This window comes from Parambassis ranga, chromosome 10 (assembly GCF_900634625.1).
Source record: "Parambassis ranga chromosome 10, fParRan2.1, whole genome shotgun sequence".
Classification (NCBI taxonomy): Eukaryota; Metazoa; Chordata; class Actinopteri; family Ambassidae; genus Parambassis; species Parambassis ranga.
In genome coordinates this window covers 15,380,234-15,403,578 of record NC_041031.1, presented here as the reverse complement: position 1 = coordinate 15,403,578, position 23,345 = coordinate 15,380,234, and the positions used below count along the sequence as shown (strand labels likewise).

The 23,345-nt window shown below is 41.6% G+C and overlaps 1 protein-coding gene across 2 annotated transcripts in view; it reads left to right on the top strand.

Moving 5' to 3' along the window:
- Window positions 1-23,345, top strand: part of drp2 (dystrophin related protein 2) — a 64,325-nt gene that overhangs the window by 2,083 nt on the left and 38,897 nt on the right. Inside the window, exons 2-5 of one of the 2 annotated variants that reach the window (XM_028416776.1) lie at window positions 2,391-2,565; window positions 16,564-16,720; window positions 22,476-22,596; window positions 23,056-23,167. In XM_028416776.1, coding sequence (XP_028272577.1) covers window positions 2,519-2,565; window positions 16,564-16,720; window positions 22,476-22,596; window positions 23,056-23,167 — 437 coding nt within the window. In that variant the 5' untranslated portion in view covers window positions 2,391-2,518. Of the gene's footprint in view, window positions 1-2,390; window positions 2,566-16,563; window positions 16,721-18,692; window positions 18,786-22,475; window positions 22,597-23,055; window positions 23,168-23,345 lie in introns of those variants that run through there. The other variant, XM_028416777.1, reaches the window with a different exon arrangement.

The following is a 23,345-nucleotide window of genomic DNA, read 5'->3' as shown; positions in this document are numbered from 1 at the left end:
GTGTGACAAAAACCCAGACTTCTACCAAGATGCAAAGAAACAAGCTCTTTTTATGCATCCTGATCATGCTTCATATCATGTTACTGTCAACTTTTTTATAATCTTTGTCACGTAATCCAAACATCTGTCTGAAATAAAGGTCATATAAAGATTTAAAAAGCTACACTTTGGGTAGTGTTTAAGGACTTGGTTTGATGTGTGTGTGTTGCAGTGAATGGATGGCTGGCTGTGCCTGTAAGGATTAAAAGTTAGGTTCTCCTGTGAGGGAGAATAAGACTGACCATTTAAAAACAATCTGGTAAGAGCCTTCTGACCAAACACAGGGGAATCTGCTGCTTGTGTGTGTGGTTGTCTGAAGGTGTTAGCTAAGAGTCTCCTGTTAAGGTAAAGGTTGTGAAATGAACACCAAAAGAAGGAAGCCTTAGACAGCCCAGTGACCAAACACAAGATTTACCATGACCTGTGAACCTGGAAAAGCTTTTGCTGCCTGAACGCCACTTATAACGACGTGTGTGTGTGTGTGTGTGTGTGTGTGTGATAGTGCTTGTGTGTGGGTATTTGTGTGCGTGAGCTCTCCTCCTTGATATTTTTGCCTCCAGCTCCATCAGGGGAATTGCACCTCTTCATGTCTCGCCTCACATGCCAACTCACTCTGAAAGTCTGTGAAAAAAGAGGCTTTTTGTCTTCGTTTGTTTCCACGAGTTTAATGGAATGGAATAATGGGATAAAACGACTGGTGTCTCATGATTCAGGTTATCTGGCCAGATTTGTTTTGTGTGGGTGTGTATGGGCTCCACATTTTGGAGCGTTGTTTATTGATGTTTACATACCCTGACCTTTATTTGGCTTTCTTTTTACTAGAGGTACACAATGTTTGCTGAACTTTTATTTTGCTGGTCATGATTGGTTCAACATTCAGCTGTCTTATGGCAGATGATTTAGAGGATTTCCCCTCAACGGTCTAAATTTTCTCGTCTTAAATCAATTATTCATGTTAACATTAAAAATTAATGCATCTTGTTTTAAAAGTGGCAATTTTTTTAAATTCAATTACATTTTTTATTTTTTGGGGTCATAAAAAATAGAGTTCATGGGATTTGTAAAAATGGGTTTAAACATTTAACAGAAGTTGATGCAATGTGTGGTGCAGTTGGTGCACATATGGATCTGGACTGTGACAATAGTGTAAATGCTAAATTTAAGCCTGAGCAATAAATGAAGCCTAAATGGAAATGCTAAAGAAAATCCAGTTCCTTGAGTGGCCACATGAGATCTCCAAAAGTGAATCAGTCCCCAAAGACCTGCATGTCACAGCTGTGCAGGGAATGACTTATCACCTATTTAATTATATATATATATATATACAAGGTTATGAAAAATGAGAGTGTGGCTGCTTTGAGTGACAGATGGCTGCTGTCACAGATCACTCAGTGTCACCTCCCTCCACTTTAGCTCCACTTATTCTCCACCTCTTTGCTTAGAAGTGACAACTGCTACAGAAAATGTTAAAAACTCTGAGCCAGTTTCAGATGTACGATGCTGTATTTGCCTTGGCTGGAGCTCCTGTCTGAACCGTTGGTGCCCGTGCTGGGTGGACAGATTGGCTTATAATTGAACACCAGATGAGTGCTGTGTGTTTTTTTTCATGCAGGATCAGGTCTCACATACAGTACAGCACCGAGGGGAGGTCTGCTGTGTGCAGAACAAAGTCAATGTACTTTCATTCAGTGAAAAACAAAGCGTGCAGTGTAGGGGTCATAGTTAAAGTGGCCTTGACCAAACTTGGCTACAATATAATGATGTTTTTTGTTGTTATTGAGAATGCTCTGGACTTGTTGCCTCCTCCGCATTTTGCTGTTACAGATGGTTGCTCATAAGGGCACATGTGCACAGTGTATGTGCTAATTGGCATAATATTAATGTTGCTGTTGGTAAACAGTTTGTATCTATCACTTCTCAGTAAGTGTCAGATCTAAAAGTTAAAATCAAACTATTGTTTGTATAGCTTTTTCCAAAACAAACGTAGCACTGCAGCACAGCATCTCCAACCCCCAGCAGGGAGCTCTGAGTGCAACACGGAGGGAATATAAACATTGCTTATTTACAAAATCTATACTGTATTGTACTGACGCACAGCTAGTTTAAGATGATCAAAGTCCCCCCTTAAGTGCATAATACTAAAGCATCGTATAGATGAACACTGTACAAAATGACCTGGAGGTTGGCTACAGTGTGTGTCTGCCAATGCTCACATTTTTGTTTTCTATTCTACCCTCAGTGGCTTTACATATCAGCACAGAATATTAATTGTTAGCAGGCTCCATTCAGAGCAGTGGCGCTGTAATACTCACCTGCTCTGTGTGTGTGTGTCTCTCTCTCTGTGAACCTAGCTGCGGGGCGGCCCTCGTGGCCGGGATGCCACTGTGTGCCGTGCCAGTCCACCGTGGACGGTGAGGGGCAGGAGGAGGGGACTGAGTGCAGGAGGCTGAGAGGAGGCGGCCCGCACCAAACAGGAGAAATGAACCTCTGCTGGAACGAAATCAAACGCAAGTCCCACAACATCCGGTAAGCGGACGCTCACGCTGGTGGCTAGCTGAATGGGTGAATGCTTTCAAATACAAACAGTGTGTGTGTGTGACTGCAGTGGAAGAGTTTCAGGTGTTATGAACCTGCAGCTCTATGGAAACAGAGCTACTGACTGCATTTATAAACCTCATATTTATGTCTTTTGGCTCTCTTGAAACACATAAATATGCTAATATCTTTCATGACTTTGTCAGGAAACAGATATTCCAAAGATGCATCCAATCAGTTCATTTTTTCCAGAATGTGTTTGTTGGCTTGCTGTTCACTGTTGCTGTCTAAACACTGGTGCACTCATGCGGTTTACTGCCTCACTAGAAGAAAAAGAAAGTTTTAGTTTCACTGTTGCAAAACTGAAGAATGATTCCCTCATTATAATCCAGCCGTTATATATAATTACCCGCTGTTTGTATCCAGGTGAGTTTTGAATGTGCAGGGTGTGACGTAGAGGTTTGAGGATGCACATCGTGAATTATAGCTTTTTGTTGCCATGTGGGGCAGAGTCACAAATATACAGAACATCTGGATCTGATTGTGTTTACTGTTGTTCGCCTCCTGCTTTGCTCCACCACAACAATCATTGGAGTGTTGACTGATTTTTTTGTGCTTTGCACTTTTCCATGTGTCTTTTTTTATAAACCAATCAGCTATGAATCTGCATGTAGCATCACAGCTCAGAGGTGACTTGTTGTGGCCACTTTGGAGGACCACCTGCAAATGCATCTTCATAGCCCTTGTGTTTGATGAATCCCAAAAATACTCCACTTTGTGTACACAGAGCTAGGTAAATAGACACAGTACAGCTTTCATGGACAGACACATGACAGTCGCTCATTTTCAGGAAGTGGATGCGTTACCTTGGTTACCAAGATGAAAACTATGATTATTGGTTCCTCTCAAGAAGAATGACAATTCAGGTTGAAAGTCCTCTGTCTCGTAATATGACCGGAAAAGAACCTGAAACTGTGTGTCAGATGGATTTATGTACATAAGTATAAATCTAGCCAGCCACACAAGGGCATAGAAGGTAATGTGCTGTGTCTACATATACTGTCGGGTTCTTTGTTTGTTTTCCATTTTTCTCTTCATCCTCCTTTCACTTCTCGCTGCCATTCACCATGTTCAGGCAATTAAAAAAGGTATTGTCTAATAATGTGCTGCCACATAATAATGTATTTTCGTCAGCTCCTTCCAGTCAGCCTTTTTAATTATTGATATAATATGGGTTAATTCTGCCATTGCACAAGTTACACTCCAGAGGTTTGCCAGAGCAAAACAATTAGAGGGTGTCCATGTTATTCTTTGATGCTTAATTGGAAACTGTCCATGCTTGGAGCATCATTTCTGTTTCTTCAATTCAACTGGCATCCTGTTTAGACAATTGCCCCCTTAATTGCTTACTTGACCCTGGTGTATCTAGGAAGAGGGAGGGGGAGGTTAAGGAAGGATAGTTGTTAAATTGGTTAAGACAGTTTCCCCTGCAGTCCTGTGTAATGAGAGCACTATGGATGGCCTGCAGTGGCTGTTTATACCCGAGCTGCACTCTGACTTCATCAGACTGAGAGAGGAATATGGGAGGACATCGATGAAGGAAGAAACGGAGAGAGAGAGAACCGACAGCTGGTATTAAATCATCACACAGGAGAGATGGAATGCAGGGAAATGGGAGGGAGGGGGGCCGCAGGGGAAGAAGAAAATAAGAATGAATGAATGAGAAGGAGCTTCAGTGAAAAGCTGTCTAACCTTGAGGGTGACTGCTGTCCAGGGGAAACGTCTGACTGCGTTTAGTGCCAGTGGCTGGACGAGGGCAGACAACTGGCTTTATAACGGCCTGTCTGCCATTGATTGACAGGTGGTTGAGGCTTTGTTCCAATAAAAGTCATGGTGGTCCTACATTATCTCTTCTAGTATTCTTCTAGTACCTTGACTGGAACTAATTTAAACTTCTCCTGTGTCTCTCATTACCAAAGAAGGCTAACAGCTTTGTCAGGCTGTAATAAGGGACAGTACACTGTCATCTGAACATGCTCACAGTGACAATACTAACATGCTGATGGTGCTGTCAGCAGCAGTTGTAACCAATTAATGCATTTATACAGGCCTTGCATGAAGCTGATTTTGCCGTGGCTTTTCTGTGTGTTGATGCAATTTATTGGTATGTGTGCAGGATTCTGGAAAATCAGGTCCAGTATTTAGTTTGGTGACCACTAAGCAAAAGATTCTGCTCTGAGTTAGGGATATGCTGTGTAGTTCACACTACAGCTACTAGGGGCTGGCTCCAAAAGCGAGTCACTCCCTATAGACTGCCATGTTAAAATGGCCAATTTTACAGCAGAAATAAACATGTTCAAAGAAATGATGTTGGCCTCTATCTATATTCTGGCCGTATCACAATCTTCCTGCTCCCATGGCTGCCCGCCCACCTCACCTCATCTCAGGTGATGTCACTGAAGCTTTAGTTTTTTTTAACTGTCAATGGACAGACCAGAATAAATTATGTTATTTCCACCATTGCCCCTCAGCTTGTCCTTATTATTATTACTCCAAAATGACAACTGTAATTTTTGTGATATATTGCCCTTTAATGTTACTTAAATATCTTGTCAATCCATTCACTTGTTAATATATATGTGTCTGCACCAAACACCGTCCTCTGGCTCAGGGCCTCTTGAGTGGCTAAAGAAAAGGAGAATTTTGTAAAAGTGCCGGTCTGCTCTTGTTTCTGAAAACTGCCCAAAGGGAATTTAACAAATTAAGATAACGAGTGAATGGCATAACAATATGTATGTTCAGAGTATTTACAGATGGCAGTGGCACAGAGAATTTATCAGCATGACACAGTGTCGCTCTGCTAATTAGTCGCGGCGCTGATAACAGAAGGTTAGGGGTCTGATCGCCATTTTGGCATCTTGTACAGAAAGTTGGCAAAAATGATTACACTGTGAGCCACTTTGCTCACTCTCAGCAGCTGTGTAGCATGTGCTGTTGACTACAAAACAGTATTTTAATGCCATTGGCAAAAAGGAGACACGCTGTTCTTGTTGATATGTGCTTTGTACTAGTTTAATGTCTTATGCACGACTGAGATAATGGCCCCAAACAAGTGGGACCAAAACATTACACTGCACTGTCCATCATCATGACTGCGGAATTATTATGTATACGTATATAAAAGAGATGTTTATTACAACAGACATATTGCAGAGGCTTTTCAGCCATCTGTAACTATTGTGTAAGAAAATACAGTTTGCATTGTGTGGGAGGTTCAAGGAATTTCTGCTGTTTGTTCTTCAGAGATATTCACTGAATAAAAAGAATCCCTTCTTATTTTAGTGCTTGTCTAATTGATTTAATGCATCAGATAATTATCTGGGATTCTTTCTCGATCTGCGTTTTTGTCCTTTTCCCAGGACTCCTTCAGTTCCTTTAATACATCTTTAAAAGGAGCTTATGGCAGCTTTTCCAGCCATGATGGTGTCTGGATGAAGTGTCTTTTAAACTGTGAGGGAGGGAGGGTCGTGTGGAGCTTGTGTACACATTTCAAATGTCTCTGTACCAGACCTTAGTAAAAGCTTACAAATCCATGTGTGTGTTTCAGAAGCTGTGACTGACTGTGTTGGGACATTTCTGGCATCCGAATGCAAATCCAGACCAACTAAAACTAAATAGTTCACCTGGTGAACATCAGCATGTTGTTATTGTGAGCATTTTACTCACTGATGGGACCATTTAGCTCAATCACTACCCTGCGATTACAGCCTAACAACACTATTAGCAAGTCTCTGCACTGCTCCAGCTGTCTGTGTCCATCTATTTCTATAACTTTTAAAGCATTTGTCTCATGTATTTGATGATAACAATGTGATCAAGGCGTGTTTCCTCAGAGAGAGCTGCTGCATCCTATTGAATTTGCATACTGTGCCATGCAGCTTGTTGCTGAATCATCACTCATGTGTACTCAATGCCTCTCAGGCATGAGTTTGCGTCCTTTTAACAGGTATATTTAATTACAGTGTCAACTATATTGGTAACAATATCAGACATTGTTGTTCACACAGTGCTGTGCCCACTGCTTTCCACTGCAGGGAATGCCCACAGGAGTCGGTGTGGGTAGCTCAGTGGCATGCTATGAATTTATTTGCCGCATGGCTCAGATAACTGCAGAGAGCCAACCACCCACACTCAGCGTCTGTCTGAGGGCAGAAGGAGACCTCTGAGTCTGTTTTTGTCATTACTGTAGTGATCCCAACTCTATTCACACCTATCCGTTTCATTCAAAGGCTGTTTTTTTCCCATTCACTTTTCCCTTTCAGTCGCTACCTTTTCACTCTATCTACTTCTCTCATCATCTGTTGTTGTCAATTTGTCTCCCACATGCTCTACTAGCACCTACTACAGACAATCTGATCTTAGCACAATGCCCTTTGGTGATTTCGTGTCCCACTTTTCCAACAGTGCCCTCAGGAAATCTACACCACAAATGCCTGCAGGACTTAATGAGCTCCAGTTACATGTAAAAAAATATGATATTTTACAAGGTCAGGGGTGAAAACTTATTTCAGCTGCAAGGGTTAATGATGGGATGGCAGGTACATGTGGGACTCAGCCATCTATCATTCAGTTGATTGAAGGAATGGATTTTGCCTTCACTGCTGATTCTGTGGTTCATTTCAGTGTAAGATAAAGACAGCAATCTTCCAGGATGCTCTGTATGTACTGCTCCATAATACTGATGGATGAGGTTTGAGCCGCTAGACAAAATATTGCAAATGTAACCCATATTTCAGGGTTTTGATTTTTCCATTTGTTCCATTTGTACACATTTTGTATGTCTTAATCAATTACTTGTCTTATTATAATTAATCCCGGCCTCACACAATGCTGCTTTCTTTTTTTTTTCTTCCTTTTTTCTTCTTGAGAGGCTGCCATTGACGTCAAGAGAATCACACTGAATAAAAGGCTGGTAAACCAGGAAATGAAAATGTTAAAAAGAAAGGAATTAAAGCTTCATGACAGCGTATCTAGTGGAAGGACTGAGAAAACAGATTTTGATACACTTTAATGATAAAACAAACCACTGAGGAATTAGGAGGCCGTGAATAATTTGATGAATGTTTGTGTGTATTAAAATTAAACAAGAGTAAGGGAGCACTCAACTGTACCTTCTAACCAGTCATCTGGTGCAGAACAAATCAGAAGTGGTTTCCACAGATTACAGACAATGTTGGGCTTATTTGGACTGCTACAGTGCTTGACTAGCAGGAGAAAATAATCAGGTTTTGTGCACACACTGTACCCAGGCATGCTGAATGGTTTATATGGAGCAAATCAAATCCCCAAAGGAGTGAAAACACTGTTCTGTCGGAGCTACAAGAACAATGAGGGTTTGAGGATTGGAGACACATTTTGTACATTAGCCCTGTTTACCGTTCAGTTCTGCATCTGGGTCACAGGAGCAACACTGACACACAACTCAGCTTTTCCATTACCTTTCAATAAAAAGCTGCAAGCCAAATGCGTTTCACTGTACTTTTCTTCCTGTGTACTTTTCCATTCTGTTGAGCTGTAACTTAGAAACTTCTTGATCTGCTTTTGCAATCAGTGACTTTGACTGAGGAAAAATCAAACTACAGCCTGACGCACTCGCTGCTTTCCTTTGCACATGCAAATTTGGTTTGTAGGTGTGTAAACCGCTTTTATGTGATGATCATACACAGTAAATGACAATGATTTTGGTTCCAGCTGCTGTTTGGAAACAACTGCTACATGTACAGAGTCCATCAACACCTCTTCTATCTGATGTGAAAGTTTATTTTTTAATTGTCTAAAGCAATGCCATGATGACAGTAAGTGAGAGCGTTTGCTTATTATCACACAGTGTTAAATAAACTGACACTGTCTTTATAAGAGACAAAAGAAACTGTCACTGACAGAAATTTGACATTTTACCCTTTTTAATTGGAGCTTGTTTTTTGTAAAGATAATAATAGAGGCTGCAGCAAGGACAGCAAATGCACCTTATTTCTGTGTTTTGATGAAAGAGGACCTTCTGTTTGATGGGACTTTACAAAAAGCTGCTGGTTATTTGTTGGAGTCTGGTTTAGCTGACTGAGCAATATCACATTGATCACAGTGTGCTTTAGTGCCCAACTGTGCTCATTGACCACAGCTGGACACTAAAACATAGTGATCAGTGATTAGCACTCACCTGTAATCACCCAGTCTCTTCAAAGTCTTAAATTTGGCCTAGAGGTAAAAGGAGTCGTACATCTCTCAGTAGATGGATTTGGAGTTAAACTGAAAGTCTGAGGTTGATAACATTTGTGGTATTTCTGGGTTTATTTGCAGATCAGTGAGAAGAGCTTATCACCCAAAGAGGTGCTCCTTCATTAGGCTCAATAAAGAAATGGGCTGCTGTATGCAGCTGATGCAGAGAGAACCTGGAACTTGTCCCCATCCTAGAGGTCTGGTTTTTATTTTCACCACACAAAGTACCCATGATCTTGACGGATCATAGATACATCACCACAGAGAGCTGGTTATCTTTCAGGAAACGTGTCCATGCCTTTGTCCACAACCATCATCTGTTTTCTATGTCCTGAAACTCTTTGGAACTGGTGAGAAGCAGAATCAGACCAACATGTTGAGGAACAATCTGCCATTTTTTAAGCAAAGCATCAAAAATCTTTAAAAAAATGATGAGACTTGGATCCACCTAAAATACAATCAAACCACCCCATATTTCTGGCCCCAAATCAGTGCACAAGCTGATGGTTTTGTACAATGCAAATGAAGTGTTGCTACCTAGAAAAGGGTCACACTATTACAGGGACCTACACTGTTGATCTCAGCTACAGGAAGAAATCAAGAAGATTTGATGTAACAAAGACAGTGCTTCTCCACCGGCACAATGCTTCTGTCAGAGGTGATGATGGCCGCCATGCAGGAATGTGATTGCTGCTGTGAATCGTTTTCTCTCTAACACACAGACTTTTACAAAGAGGGAATCTTTGTGTGTTTTTCTGCCTTGCTTAAGCTTGACAATCAGTATGGAAGTGTGGAAATGTGCCGATTATTATTCTCTACCCACTGAATGATCCACCCACTGGACACAGCTGGAGACAGGGACTCCCTGTTCTCTGCACGTCTCAGACTGTAGGGTATTTCTGTGTCAAAATCTTACATGATGGAGGAAAACATTGAACTGGTAGAATCAGGCACACAATATCTCACTGTATTATCTTCTTACTTCACGCTGAACACATAGTGGGATTAACAGTATAGTAGAAAAAAAAATCAGTAGTGGTCTCTCCTGCTTCTTATTTGATCACCTGTCACCCCTTCTCTAACAATACATGCTGAATGCATGTACGGTTCTTTCATGTGTGTGTCTGCATGCTCAGTCCCTTTTGTTGTGTATCCATGTGTGTGTAGTGGCTACTTTCTGCAACACCACTTCAAGCTGGCTCTACTCTTTGAACGTTCACATAGAGCATATTGGATGTGGGTTAATAATAGCATCTGAGTCACTTAAATAGAAAAAGATGGAAGTGCTTATTAAAGTGATAGTTTGGTTTCTTTGATGTGGGGTCGTATGAGGCACTCACACATACGTCACTGTGATACTGACGTAGATGGTGATTGGCATGTGCCTGGTTTGGAGCATCAGGCAGATATACTGACTGCCGTGGACTAGGCTGGAAGCAAAATGTATTTTAGAATTTTAAGAAACAGCTAAGAACAAAAATCAATAGTTTTATTTAGAAGAGTATCCTTACTTCACCTTACTGTAAGAGAGCTTTTTTTTTCTTTCACCAGAGAAGTGAAACCTTTATATTGATTTATGCTTACTCCATAGCTACCAGCCTCCATTGACAAAAAAAAACAGTATTATTTTATTTTAACTACACAGAATGTGGGAGGTGGTGCTTTTACCGCTGTGTGCCCTCCGCGAGTTAAAATGAACTGATTCTGTTGGTGGAGTCTGATGGGTTAACATAGGAAAGACAGCAAGCTTAAGCTGTATTAAAATGGTAAATAAAGCAAACATTTCAACTTCTTCAGCTATTTTTAGACAACTAAAGATGGAGGAACTGAAACTCCGAAAGCTCAAATTTGTTATGTTATTAAAGCGCTGTTGTTATTTTCGGCATGCAAAGTTTCCTCGTGCAGCCTTGAAGAGCTTGTAGGAGGACAGCATTCCCTGCAGCTGTCAGCTGCTGTATATATTCAAATGTCTACTGTATTTCCAGTTTTAGAAATCGGGCCCCAGCGGCTGGTCTGCTCTGTTCAGTAAGATGGCTGCTGGAAGAAACGCTTTAGGCAAAGCATCAGTAAAACTCCTGTGAGATAAGTCCCTGAATGCATCACGAATGACAGGTTCTACCCCTACAGTGCTGGGAAATCAAAAAGAGAAGCAGAAAGAGTTTTACTGCTATCACGCCACATGATTTATTGATATCGAAGTTTAACATTTTCAGAGACACACTGCTGCCATTTGAACACACCATCACACGCTGCAGCTTTACACTGTGGGACACACAATATGCTCACATGTTGTGTTCCGTATAGATGAGAGATAGAAGCTGTCCTAAGGGACAGTGATGATGTGTCTGGGGTGTTATATAGACTTTTAATTTTACTGGGACATGGGGATGTGGGTGCACGTGTGTCTCCAAACATACTTAGAAAAGGACACATGTTTTTCTAAAGTTGGAGGTTCATTGAGAAGTCGTTACTGAGTGATCTGTGCCAAAAAGCACATAGCTTGAAGCCTGGCTAAAAGGATATGTGATCGCATAAGAGCCTCGCAGAGGTACTATAAGAGACACCCAAACATGAGATAACCAGTATCATTCACACAGCTGTTTAGTTTGTAAAGAATGATGAGAAACTATAATTGGTTGTGGACCAACATGTGGTCTGTCATGGCAGGAATTTGACTTCCCAATGACCGTCTTTTGAAAAATTGTGTGTAGGCTGAACGTAGCAAGAGAGCAGAAAAAAATAAACTCAGACACATGCAGACTATGGAGTAGTTAATTGGTGTAAAACTCAGCTTGAAAACAGCCCAAATCCAAACTTCATTTGTTAGTAAAAAGCCGCAATTGCTTTCATGTAAGATGCGCTGTGGGAAGAGAGAAATAAGTGTGCTCTGCAGATACACTGGAACAATGAGCTTTTTCATGCCATTTCTGTTTGCTCTGCATGTTGCACAACTATCTTGACAATCTTAACAGTCTTATCATTTTCCTAGCAATGAAAAATCTTACCAAATGCCACAGTAAATATTTTTTCACACACATCCAGAGGCCTGATTTGATTTCTAAGTGGAATGTGACATCCATTTAAAAATCATGTTGGATTCAGCCTTCATTTTTGTGTTCATGTCATCTGGGGTTTTTCACTCTCCCACTGTTGTGACACAATGCAATATAATGCAATGCAATGTAACCACTATGCAATGCAAAACACACACAGGATTGGGAGGTAGGAACAGAGCTGTGCTCAAAGCTTCTCTGCGTAGCTTCTCTCCTAAAACAGCAGAAAAACAGCGCACATCTCTTACACATTAATTAATCATCGAACCGAGCACTAAGCCTCTCTTTGTAATCTGCCTCGCTGATTTGGGAGTTGGATTTTTATTCGACCGTATTATTTACTTTGGATGTTAACTGTCACGAATTTTGTGGACACAACAGTAATTAGCATGCAACAGAGCTTCCCACCTGTGAGAGTTACACTGAATATAGAAGTTTAGGTTTCCTAGGCAGCAGTGCAATATCATATTCACACCTAAAATGTCGTGATTAGGATTCTTCTCCACGGCTGCTAAAAGTGATGAGCTGATAGTGATTCAGTGTCATTCTCAAGGACGTGTAGATGTTGATTATTACCTTAGCTGCTGCAACAGAAATCTGCATATTCACATTCATAACAAACATCAGTCTCTCTAATGCAGGGTATCTTTTTAGTTTTAATCTGGTGAATCTTTGCTTGGAGGTAATCCAGGAAATGAAAAGTTTTCCAGCGTTCACTTGGACAATACCTGCTGTTTTTTTTTGACAAACAGACCCTCTCATCATGCATTCCCCTGATCAGAGTGGCTGCCTTTCAATCATGTTGTCATGTTGTGATGCCAAAAGATGACTGTATGGTGAGTGTGTCCTGTGTGTCAAGGACAAACACAGGAAGCGGTGTGCCGTGCACTCAACCATCACTTCAAGCCCATTCGTATTGATTACTGCTGGTGTTGTCATCAAGCCTGTTGGATGTTATTGAGCAGCCTCAGACAGACAGACAGACAGACACACACACACACAAACATTATCACACAGATACTCACCTTGTTGTCGAAGATATAATCTATAAACAGAAACCAAAAAGAGGTTGAAGGAATAATACCTGTTTGCATTTATATACTTATGAGGACATGCATTCAAATATTCAATCTTGTCATTAATCCTAAAAGATTCATACGTACATTTTCTAATGAATTAGTCCTGAGAACAGTGTTTTGTGCACCAGCCCTCCTTTGTCATCAGCAAGCCAAATTGTTGTACTGTGTGACATTTTTCTATGCCTCCATAAACACGGGCACAGTTGCACACTCCTGGAGCCTTAAATTCCCCTTAGGGCAACAAATCTGCAGCTGAAAATAGTATTCTACAAAAACACCAGTTACTTCTGTTTGAATAAAAAACACTGAAAAAAAGAAAGTAGTTTTAAAAATGTACTGGTGACCCATTTTGTTTTGCTTTTACTATGGTGGCCTGGCCGAATAATGTCACAGAGACATTTTTATGCCATTTGTTAACAGCAGCCAAAAGGCCAGGCTTTTTAAACATCACATCTGCATGCAGAGTCCTGCCTTTATTTCTAATCATCATCCTAACAATAATTAAAAACATGTTATTAAAAACAAACAGCCAAAAAGTGCATTTTACACTGTAGTTCTGACTTTGAATTGATTCCTGTGGTGGACCATTATTTTTGTTCTTTGCTTTTTACAGACAAGTAATCTCCTGCAATTTACTTTCATTTTGGAGGTCTCCAGGGTCACAGCAATCCCTGCAAAAATAAAAAATATTGTGTTTAGTGATTACACATTTTCCTGTGAGGTACAAATTCTCAAAAACGAGGCAGGTTGTTATAGTAGCTTTAAGGTCTTGCCAAAAGTACAAAAGCAAAATTACTAAGAAACTTTTCTTCCTCTCTACTTTTGGGCCTTCCTTCACTAATTTTCTGGCATCCTCTCCAAATCCCTAAAATCTCAGGATCTAACACAGTGGAAATTGGCCCACAAATAGTAATTAATGTCCCGATGTTTCCAGCAGAGATGAAACATCTCACAGCCGTCCTCCATTACTGGCGACCCTTTAGCCTCCCTGCAGCTTAGCAGTGCAGGACATGTTCTTGGCAGCACTCATCATGTGATGGTCAATCCCTTACAACACGGACAGTGTTTTATTGGTCTCACATTCCGCATGTGTGATGGAAGGAGCAGTGTTGACCGTGCTATGCGTGTGTTTGTGTGTGCATGTTTCTGTATGTATGTGTAGTTTGAAGCATTTTGAAGCTCCTCTGCAAAAGTGCCAGGGTCGTCCTTTGATGGATGACCTTACTTAGACACATCCAGGGGTTTGCTCTGACTTGAAAGCTAGACCATGCTCCATTCGTGCTGTGTGTGTGTGTGTGTGTCTTTCATGCCTGTTATGGACTGAAAGCCTGTTCTGCTGGGGCCACAGAAAAACAGTTCCTCTGTGATTCAATTACCACAGTGAGCAGAGCTGGAGGGGCAACAAGAGGCCAGGGGACATCATGGTCTGCTTCACACAGGTTTTCTGACACAGGGCTGAACAAAGAGGCCTATCAATTCTGAAACGTGCACTTACAAGCCTGATTTCACCTTTCTGTCCTTTTTTTCCTCCTGAAAGTCTCAAAGTGTTTTCCACATGTCTTCCTGGCCTAGCGTCCCTCAAGTGATAACTATTCCTTTGTGTCAGAACTCATCTGTTCCAAACTCAATGTGGAGGACATTGCCTTCAAGTCCTTTTGACTAACACTGCATGCTGACAATGAGAGAGAGCAACACATGCACCGTGTTGTAGATTTGAATCTTAAAGGGTTGTTCCGATTTCACTTCTGTTGCTGACAGAATTTCAGTCCAGTTTTTGCGTCCTCCCTTATTTGCGGTTGTCAGCGGTAGAACTTTCCGTCTGCGCTCCTCTCTTTCTGACTCTTGCATTTGCTCCCACTCGTCATCTCTGATGTGACAGAGCTGGCAAATTGTGATGTGCAGGAATAATGATATTTGAGTGCTGGCTTCTGGTGTGTAATTGAAACACTGGGAAGCTTTCATGCTGCCCCCCCACCTCTCCGGTGCCAGCTGTGCCACTGATACGAGAGCACTGCTTCCCTCAGACATTTCTCATGCTGCTGGCAGGTGGCAGGCAGATAAATTCTTTCGGTTATTTGTTCCTGGTTTACTCTGGAAAAACTGCAGCAGTCACCTCTGAACCTCTTAGCTCGTCTTACATGTGCCACAACATATGTGCCTGTGACTGTGATATTGCCCACTGCTACATGTTTGATGTAAGTGTTGCTTTGTATTTGTGCTTTGGTGTAGATTCAACGCTGAGGAAATGGACCATTTTTGTCAAACATTCGGCTCTCACATGCCTCATACAATACATAATACAACAATACTGGATTTTGAAAGCTGATGTTACTTTAACTTATAGCGAGCTAAGCTCATGAGTTGTTTAATTTTAAAGTTGTTGTGTGTTTTTTCATTAAAGCACTAAATTAGTCCTAAAACTGTACAGTAATTTGGCCTAATATTAGCTGCTAACACAGTGGGCTACTGCATCATAGGAGTATGTTAGAGCCTATGGGGGAAAATGAAATAAAAGTAAAAGGTCTTAAATCTGCATTTGATGGCTACTTGAAGGTTTTGCTGGAAGATAAAGGCTAAACCTGCATGTACCAACCAAAAAGTCAGTATCCTCAACAAGAGATTATTTATCGAAAATAGGAGTGGCACAGATAAGCCATTTGAGGCTTAGTAGTAATTTCACCAGTGTCTGATTAGATTTAAGCTGTGAAGTGATATTCTGATTTTAGAATATCAGTACAGTTATGTTTTTGAGTTGTCAGCAGTTGCATTTAATTCTGTGTGACTCTACTTCCTCTCCGTAATGTACCATAACATTGCCTATACTGTTTGTGGTTGCTTTGTTCAGAATAAAGCATTAATCATGTCTCCGCAGGGTGCACATTCAAAGTTGTTTTAAAAAAGCCTATTCAATACTTGATAAAAGTTCCATAGCATTAAATCCTAACTTATTTACATCCATGTTTAGTAGCAGTATATTGCCCTGGAAGAGACGATGCTAAGTTTCTTAGCATGTTGGACTCACGGTACTACTAGACGTCGTCATCTCCACAGGGAACCTTTTATAAATAGAGGGTGCTACAGTGCAGCCGCTAACCCCAGCACAGTGTTTGTTTTTAATGTAACCTCTTTTCTAGCATAATATTTTTGCAGTCTAATACCACCTTCTCTCTTTATGTGAGACCACAAGGTCATTCTAAATGAGTGCTTGGGCTGTTTGATTGGAGTGAAGTTGATATAGCTGCACAGATTAGGAAAAACTCTAGACTGTAAGAGGCATCGATGGTCCCTGAGGCATGAAAGAGGAGATGGTTTGATGTGATTTGATAATGTGTGCCTGTTTTATTCAGCTCACAGCCTGACCTGTAAAAAAAATGTAGAGAAATCACAGAAACTGCAAGTGCTTAAAACAACCTATGCATTATTATTGAGTTCCAAGTGAACCTTCAAACCGTTTCATTAATATTTTGGATGAAATATGTTAGGGCTTTTCTGACAGTGGGATGAAGTGACCAAATGTGAACTGCAGATGTGTGTTTGAAAATGTTAATGTTTACTATACCAACCCCTGTGTGTGTTGGCAGGGTGCGACTTGAGGCCTTCTCTGACAACAGTGGGAAGCTGCAGCTCTCCCTGCAGGAGATCATAGAATGGCTGACAGCCAAGGACGAGGAGCTGTCGGAGCAGCTGCCCATAGGAGGCGACGTTGGGGCCGTCCAGCACCAGAGGGAGTTCCACCAGGTAACGTGGACAATAAAGGCTTTTCAGCTTAAATGTTCATCCAGAGCCAATTGCCACAGTAAATAAAGAGTTTATTCCCCTGCAGCCATACATGAAGTAGGTGGAGTACTGCTGTAGTCTAGTATGTAACAGAGAGGACAGCACGCCTGCTGCATTTGAGTGCCCTTCTCATCTTGAAAGCCCTACAGTATAGCTACGTCCATATGGGATCTGATGTGAAAAATGGATTGAGGGTGTGCCCAGGGTCATGTGCTCTGATCTGTGTAATGTGTGTGAAGGCTACTTGGGAGGCCAGGGGTTTTGCAGGCAGGGAAACAGTGCCAAGAAACACATGGTGTAGTGGTGTATTCCTTCCCTCCTTCCCTCACAGCTCAGAGTTTTTAGGTAACAAAGATCTCCTCTGGCAGCTGTAGGCTTCACAAATATCGACCAAAGTTCAGTTTATTGTCCAGTCTGAATCACTGCCAACAATTTTCTGCAGCATTAGAGAGCTCTGAACAAAGACAGACATCATTTGGAGTTAAAATGAGAATCACAGAAGTTACTAATAGATGCAACAAGCTTTCATGCACTGGCAAAAGTACCAAAAATTAGTGTCACCACTGCCTGTTAGAGCCAAACAGACTGCCGCAGGGTCTTATGAGTGCCCCCTTTCCAAATGAAGAGAGAAAGGTTAGTGTTTTTTGTCCAGTGTGTCACCATGGAAGAGCCATAGGGAGAATTAAAAAATATATCATTTGTCCAATGAAGAGTTGAAAGGCTATGGATATGATATTTACTACACACATAACAAATAGTACTTAATTCACATATGTGAAGCTACATTTACAAATAATTGCAGTTCCATGCTGTATAATAGAAAACCTCATCGTGTCATTCGTCAGAGAGGCTGTGAGTTACGCAGTTGGACGTTTGGATTTGGAGTGTTTTATTTTGTGCCTGTATTTAACCATGCATGTTGACACACTTATTCACAGCTGTGACCTGAGGGATTAGTTGCAGCAGGACAAAAGACTGCACAACACACAGACACACAATCTCCACAGTAAAACCATCATTTTCAAAGATTCTTAGGCAAACAAACCTTTGGGATTAAGTCACTCAAGGATGTCTTGATGGGACAAAAAAAGGCCACTAACAAGCTGCACCAGTATTTCAGTCAATAATAATGACTCGTTTTAGTAAACGCTGTGTTGAGTCACTGACAAGCCTTCAAATCTCAAGGTTCCACAAAGGCCAACAAACACTCTTCTTATTGATCAAATCAGTGTCTGTTTCCACATTAATTACTTTAATCATTGTATTGAAAGTCCAAATTTGACTTATATTACTGGATGATGACTGAGTCTGCAAAACAGACAGCAGCCGGGTTGACAACAGTGTGATGTTTCAGGGTGACAGACGGCCTTCTTTGAATGCTATACATGTGTGTTTCTCCTCTCTGGTGGGTGTTAGCATGTGCAGACAAAAATTTAAATGCTGACTCAACCACGCTTTTGCAATTGTTGGCTCATATTGCTTACAGTAAGCACTATGTACAGAGGCATATGTACATACTGCAGAGGCAGCTATAGCTAACAAAAATAAATTTAAAAAGAGCTGTTAGTGATGCTGAATCACAGCAAGAAGGTTCCTGCTTGACCATAGGTGTGAGTGTGAGCATCATCTTGGTCTGTCTATGTTAACCCTGTCCAGCACCACCTCTTGCCCATTGACAGCTGGAATAGGCTCCTGCCATGACCCTGCAGTACAGTAAAAAGAGCAGGTTAAATGGATGGATTTCTGACTGTTATCAGTTACTTGCTTTGATCTAACTCCTGCAGTTATAAAAAATCTGGCACGTTGTTTAAAGCAACACCATAGTTTTTTACCCTTCCAACTGAGCATGCGCACATCCTGTAGGTATGGTACTGTCCACACATAGCGCAAACACAAACACTCCAAATGAAGTACAGGAAGTAAGGGTGATCTTTGAGGAAACGCGATAAAGCAAGAGCTCGAACATGGATAACTATCACTTTCACTCGCTGGCGAGAGATGAAAGACGAGGAGGGACTGATGGCCAGTGAGTAAAGTTAATTGCTAGCTAGAAGCTAACATGCCAGGTAATTGACGATAGTTCTGATGACATGTTTGAGCACACATTTCCAGCTTTGAAGGAGTTTGTTGATGTTCTTGACTGCTAGTAAACAAATGTGCGTGTTGACAAATTTTACGACAGTTGTAGCAAAGCGTTTATCAAACTGTAGGGGGATGCTGCAAGCAGTTCCTCCAAATCCTCCATAATGTTGCCGTAAAGTTTTTCTGGCCGTCATAAAAACATGATGAAATATGACGCCTGCTCATCCTTCAGTCACAACATTAGCGGCACACATGCCAAGTGTGATGAACTGCTGTTAAGAAAAGGTAAGAACATGCACACCTGCAGAGTGTTGTCTGTTCTTGTTGCTGTGATGCCACATGTGAGAGATCCGTTTCAAAAGAGACACAAAAACCTGCTACTAGCTGCATGTATCTGCAGGACCTGGTCTCATTAACCATGTCTTCTCCAGTCTCCATCTTCAACTCTCTAAAGTCACAGTGGATTTAGGTGCTTTTGTCTAATTGGACTCTTCACATGATGTGTTTATTATTTGCTGATTATCTGTGTGGAACTACAGATGCTTGGATTCACATAGGTAATTATTAATTGGAGAAAATAGAGAAGGTTTTCCTGTGTGTTTAATGGTGGGACCACCACAGAAATCTCAATATGTCTTTTAAGGGAGGAGAGTCTCTCTACCAAAGTCTTTTTAATTGATACGGTATATAGCTGTGTCTGTGTGCTATGTTTGTGGGGAGACTCATAAAGCTGGTGCAGACAAGAATTGCCCCGCAGGCAGGTGTGTGTGTCAGATACAGTAGGTCTATCTGCAGACAAGCTGAATCTGATGCTAGCTGGTAATGAAAGAAGCATTAATGTCCCTCAGTATCTAAGTTAAAAGGAATAAAAAACAGATTCAAAATGAGGTTTCAAAATGTACTTGATGTTGTAAGAAGAGCAGAGCCATTAAAATGAATGCTCTCATGATTCCGGCTCTTGTGTGTGAGCAGGCATTTGGTGAAACACGCCTTGGGATCCTCGTTGACGTATCTCATGAAGAGAGACTGGTGTGGCCAAACACACACACATAGTATGTATAGTAGCCTACATACACCCACACTAATTGGTTCTGTAACTACAGCAGTTTCCTATTCTGCTCTCTTTCCAATTTTCTGTGCTGTCAGTTTGTGAAGTGTGTCTGGAAAGTGACTTGTATTGACAGAGAGGTTTGTGGCTCCTGCTTCACCCCTCTTCAACTCCCACGTTGACTGGTGTACCATGAAACCCAAATTATCAGGACAAGGAAAACAACAGCAACAACAAAATGTCATCACACTCTGTCCTGTCCTCTCCCGCCTTGTCCCTCGGTCATGGTGCATCTCCTCTCCTCTCCTCTCCTCTCCTCTCCTCTCCTCTCCTCTCCTCTCCAAATGTCCCATTTTCAGCACAGTACGCCTTTATAATCTCAGATGCCTTTGCTTCCCGAGTGTCTGGTCGCTCTAAAAACTTTTCCCGACAAAGCAGAGAAGGAAATTGCATCCCAGTTTTCTATAGAGAATTAAAGCGTTTTAAGAAATGTGAATTATTGATCTTAAGTGGATTTATTCTGATGTTGTGCATGAGTGTAGTTCCCTCTGTACTACACTTGTGTGTGCGTGTGTGTGTGTTCACTGTGTGTGTATTTGGGTTAGTAATAGAAGGAGATGAGTTTTTTGTGGGTGAGCTTGTACAGTTGTGGGTGTTGGGATGTGTGAGCATTTCTGCAGTGGGAGGGCTTTGTGTGTGTGTGTGTGTGTGTGTCTGTAGCAGCTGTAGAATCTTCTTCATGCAATTGGGAAAATGAAATGGAAAATTTATCCTCGTCTGTTGTCAGAAGCATATTCAGAAAAAGCTTGCAGAGGGAGGAGTAAAAAGAACACCATCAACATCAAGCACAAGTCAATGAAGTCATTTCCTCCCCCCTGCTGATGTTTTCCACTCCATGCATGTATCTTAATTTAATCTGAAGGCTTCACTCTTAATGTTCCTTCAACCATAGATGAAGCCTCTGAGTGTGAAATTTAGCTGGAATTAAAGTTTTAACATGACAGCTGGCTCAAGGAATCTGTGGCTCAGCTCCTCTTTGGGCAGCAAAGCAGCTAAAGAGGGGATGGAGAGAATAGAGAGGATGAAAAGAGGGTAAAGGAAAGAAAAGCCAGTGAGGGAGGATGCGAGGCAGAGGAGGGGGTTTGTGATTGGAAAATGTGTGATGAAGAGGAGAAAGACAGACAGCAGGTTTGCTTCATGACTGTTGCACTGGGAATCTTATCTCCTGCCACAGCTCCTCATAGTTACACACTTTGCATGTTTGCTCAGTGCCGGCTGGTGTTTGCTGGTGTTTCATTTGGGGTTTTTCTGTTTGACTCTGCTCGCAGGGTGAGCAGGTTCTGCTCTCCTCCTGCACTGAAACACTGCTGTCACTGCTGTGTTTCACGATGTTGCTAATTCCAGCTAGTAATGTAGATTTTTAGCTGAAATTGTAATCTCTTTATACCGTAAGAGGATTGTGAACATTGGCTTCACCTAAATAAATTACTTTGAAGAGGGGGAATATCCCTGGCATATTTAATTCTCACACCTGCAGTCTGTTTAACACAGAACAAAGATTAGTGTAAAAGAATGGTGATGGTTGACATGCTGGTTTTCTTCAAGGGTCCGTCGTGACTCTGGATGTCTAAAGTCTAAGTACACACTGAGCCCCTCGCCTGTCATTTGCATAGTGAGTACTGTTGGACCAGTGGAGCTGGCCTCTCCAGCTAATGAGCTCTTCTGTGCTTAGAGGCCAGATGACCAGTACTCCCAGTAGATTTGGTCTTCTATTGTGCCGTCGGCTCTCAGCGCAAGCAGGCAGCCATATAATTTAATGTGCGCCAGAAGATCACTGCTTGGATGTGTGTGTGTGTCTGTGTGTGTCCTCTGTCTGTTAGCCGAGCAATCGAGCAGGCCAGTCTTTACTGCATGTGTGTGGCTTGGTGTTTGTTCTGTGTGTTAGCTCTTAAGCCTGTGTGGCATGTTGTAATCTTTGAGCAACAGCATGTAACCTTTAAAAAAGAAACATGAAAACAAATCATGAGTGATAAAACACACAATATAAGAAGTGAAGAGGCTTTGTTGCTGTATTCTTGTTTAACAGTTGGGTTGTTTTTATATAAATAAACATTTATTGTAGTTGCTCCTGTAGAGATCTGGTCTGGTGCGTTTTTGTTTCTTTTGCACATCTGAATGTGTGGTATCATTATTGCTCTGTAGGTGTCACTAATTGTTGCTGTGAAATCTTAATTGTGGTTTTCTTTGTCAAACTGTCCAGCGACTGCAGTCTGGTTTAAAATACTGTATGCTTCATTGCAGGTTAAGTGATATACTGCTGGCTTTATGCATATTTTGTGCTTGTGTTGCTCTTGTACTGTGTTTAGCTTTTACAATTAAGTGATTGGTACATCCCAGGTTATGTTGTGTTTATCCTTACACATGCAATGATTTGCTGTTTATAATTACTTGATAAAAACATTGTTTATTAATCTGTTTCGGCACTCTTACTATAGGACCCTTATTGCTGGAATATGCATCTATTTGAGCAAACAGCTCTCAAGTTTGTATTTTGGGTCTCATCCTCTCCTCTCTGTCTACCTGCAGGCATTCATGGAAGATGTCAAGTCCCGCGGGCCATTTATTTACTCCGTCTTGGAGTCTGCCCAGGCCTTTTTGGCTCAGCACCCCTTCCAGGAGCCAGAGGAGACCCTGACCGATGGAAAAGGTCTGCTCCCTCAACACTGTGCCAACTGCTGCGCCAGCCAAAAATGTCATACTCATATGAGTCCTGAGCTGAACCCCAGAGTTCATTTGGTAGAACCCATGCAGGTGAAATCCTCCATTAGTTGTTATTAGCTGTTATCCGTCTTCTCGTGTCATGCTGATTGTAGGGATGAGTGTCCCAGTCTGGACCAATTAGCTCTAGTTCAGCAGTTCTACAGCACCATCTGCTTAGATCAATAATACAGCACGCTCCTGTGCTTCATAATATTTGTCTCAATGGGGGAATCCTGTAGCAGTCCAACTGTGTTTTCCTTCTCCTGTTTTTCCATCGCTCAAATCATTACTCATCTTACTTCTGAGCCACGCTCCTTTCCTCCTTGCTTCTACTCTATCTACTCTATTTGTACTGTTAATGCTTCACCCCCACATAACTCCATCTAACCCTCTCATCCATCTGCAGAGGTGTCTCCACGGCGACGGATCCTGAACGTGAGCCGCTCAGTGTGGAAGCAGGCGAATGTTGCCAGTGACCTGTGGGAAAAACTGACAGCACGCTGCGTGGACCGGCACAGGTCAGACACTGTTAATAAACATGGGTTTATCCTTTGTGGTTATTGTAAAATAAAGATACTACTTCTTCTTTCAACTTTATACTTTCTGTCCACTGCATTTTCCAGAAAAAAAAGTAATCTTCTACATTTATTTGACAGCTTGTCACATTTCAAAAATGTGTGAATTATTAGACACCCC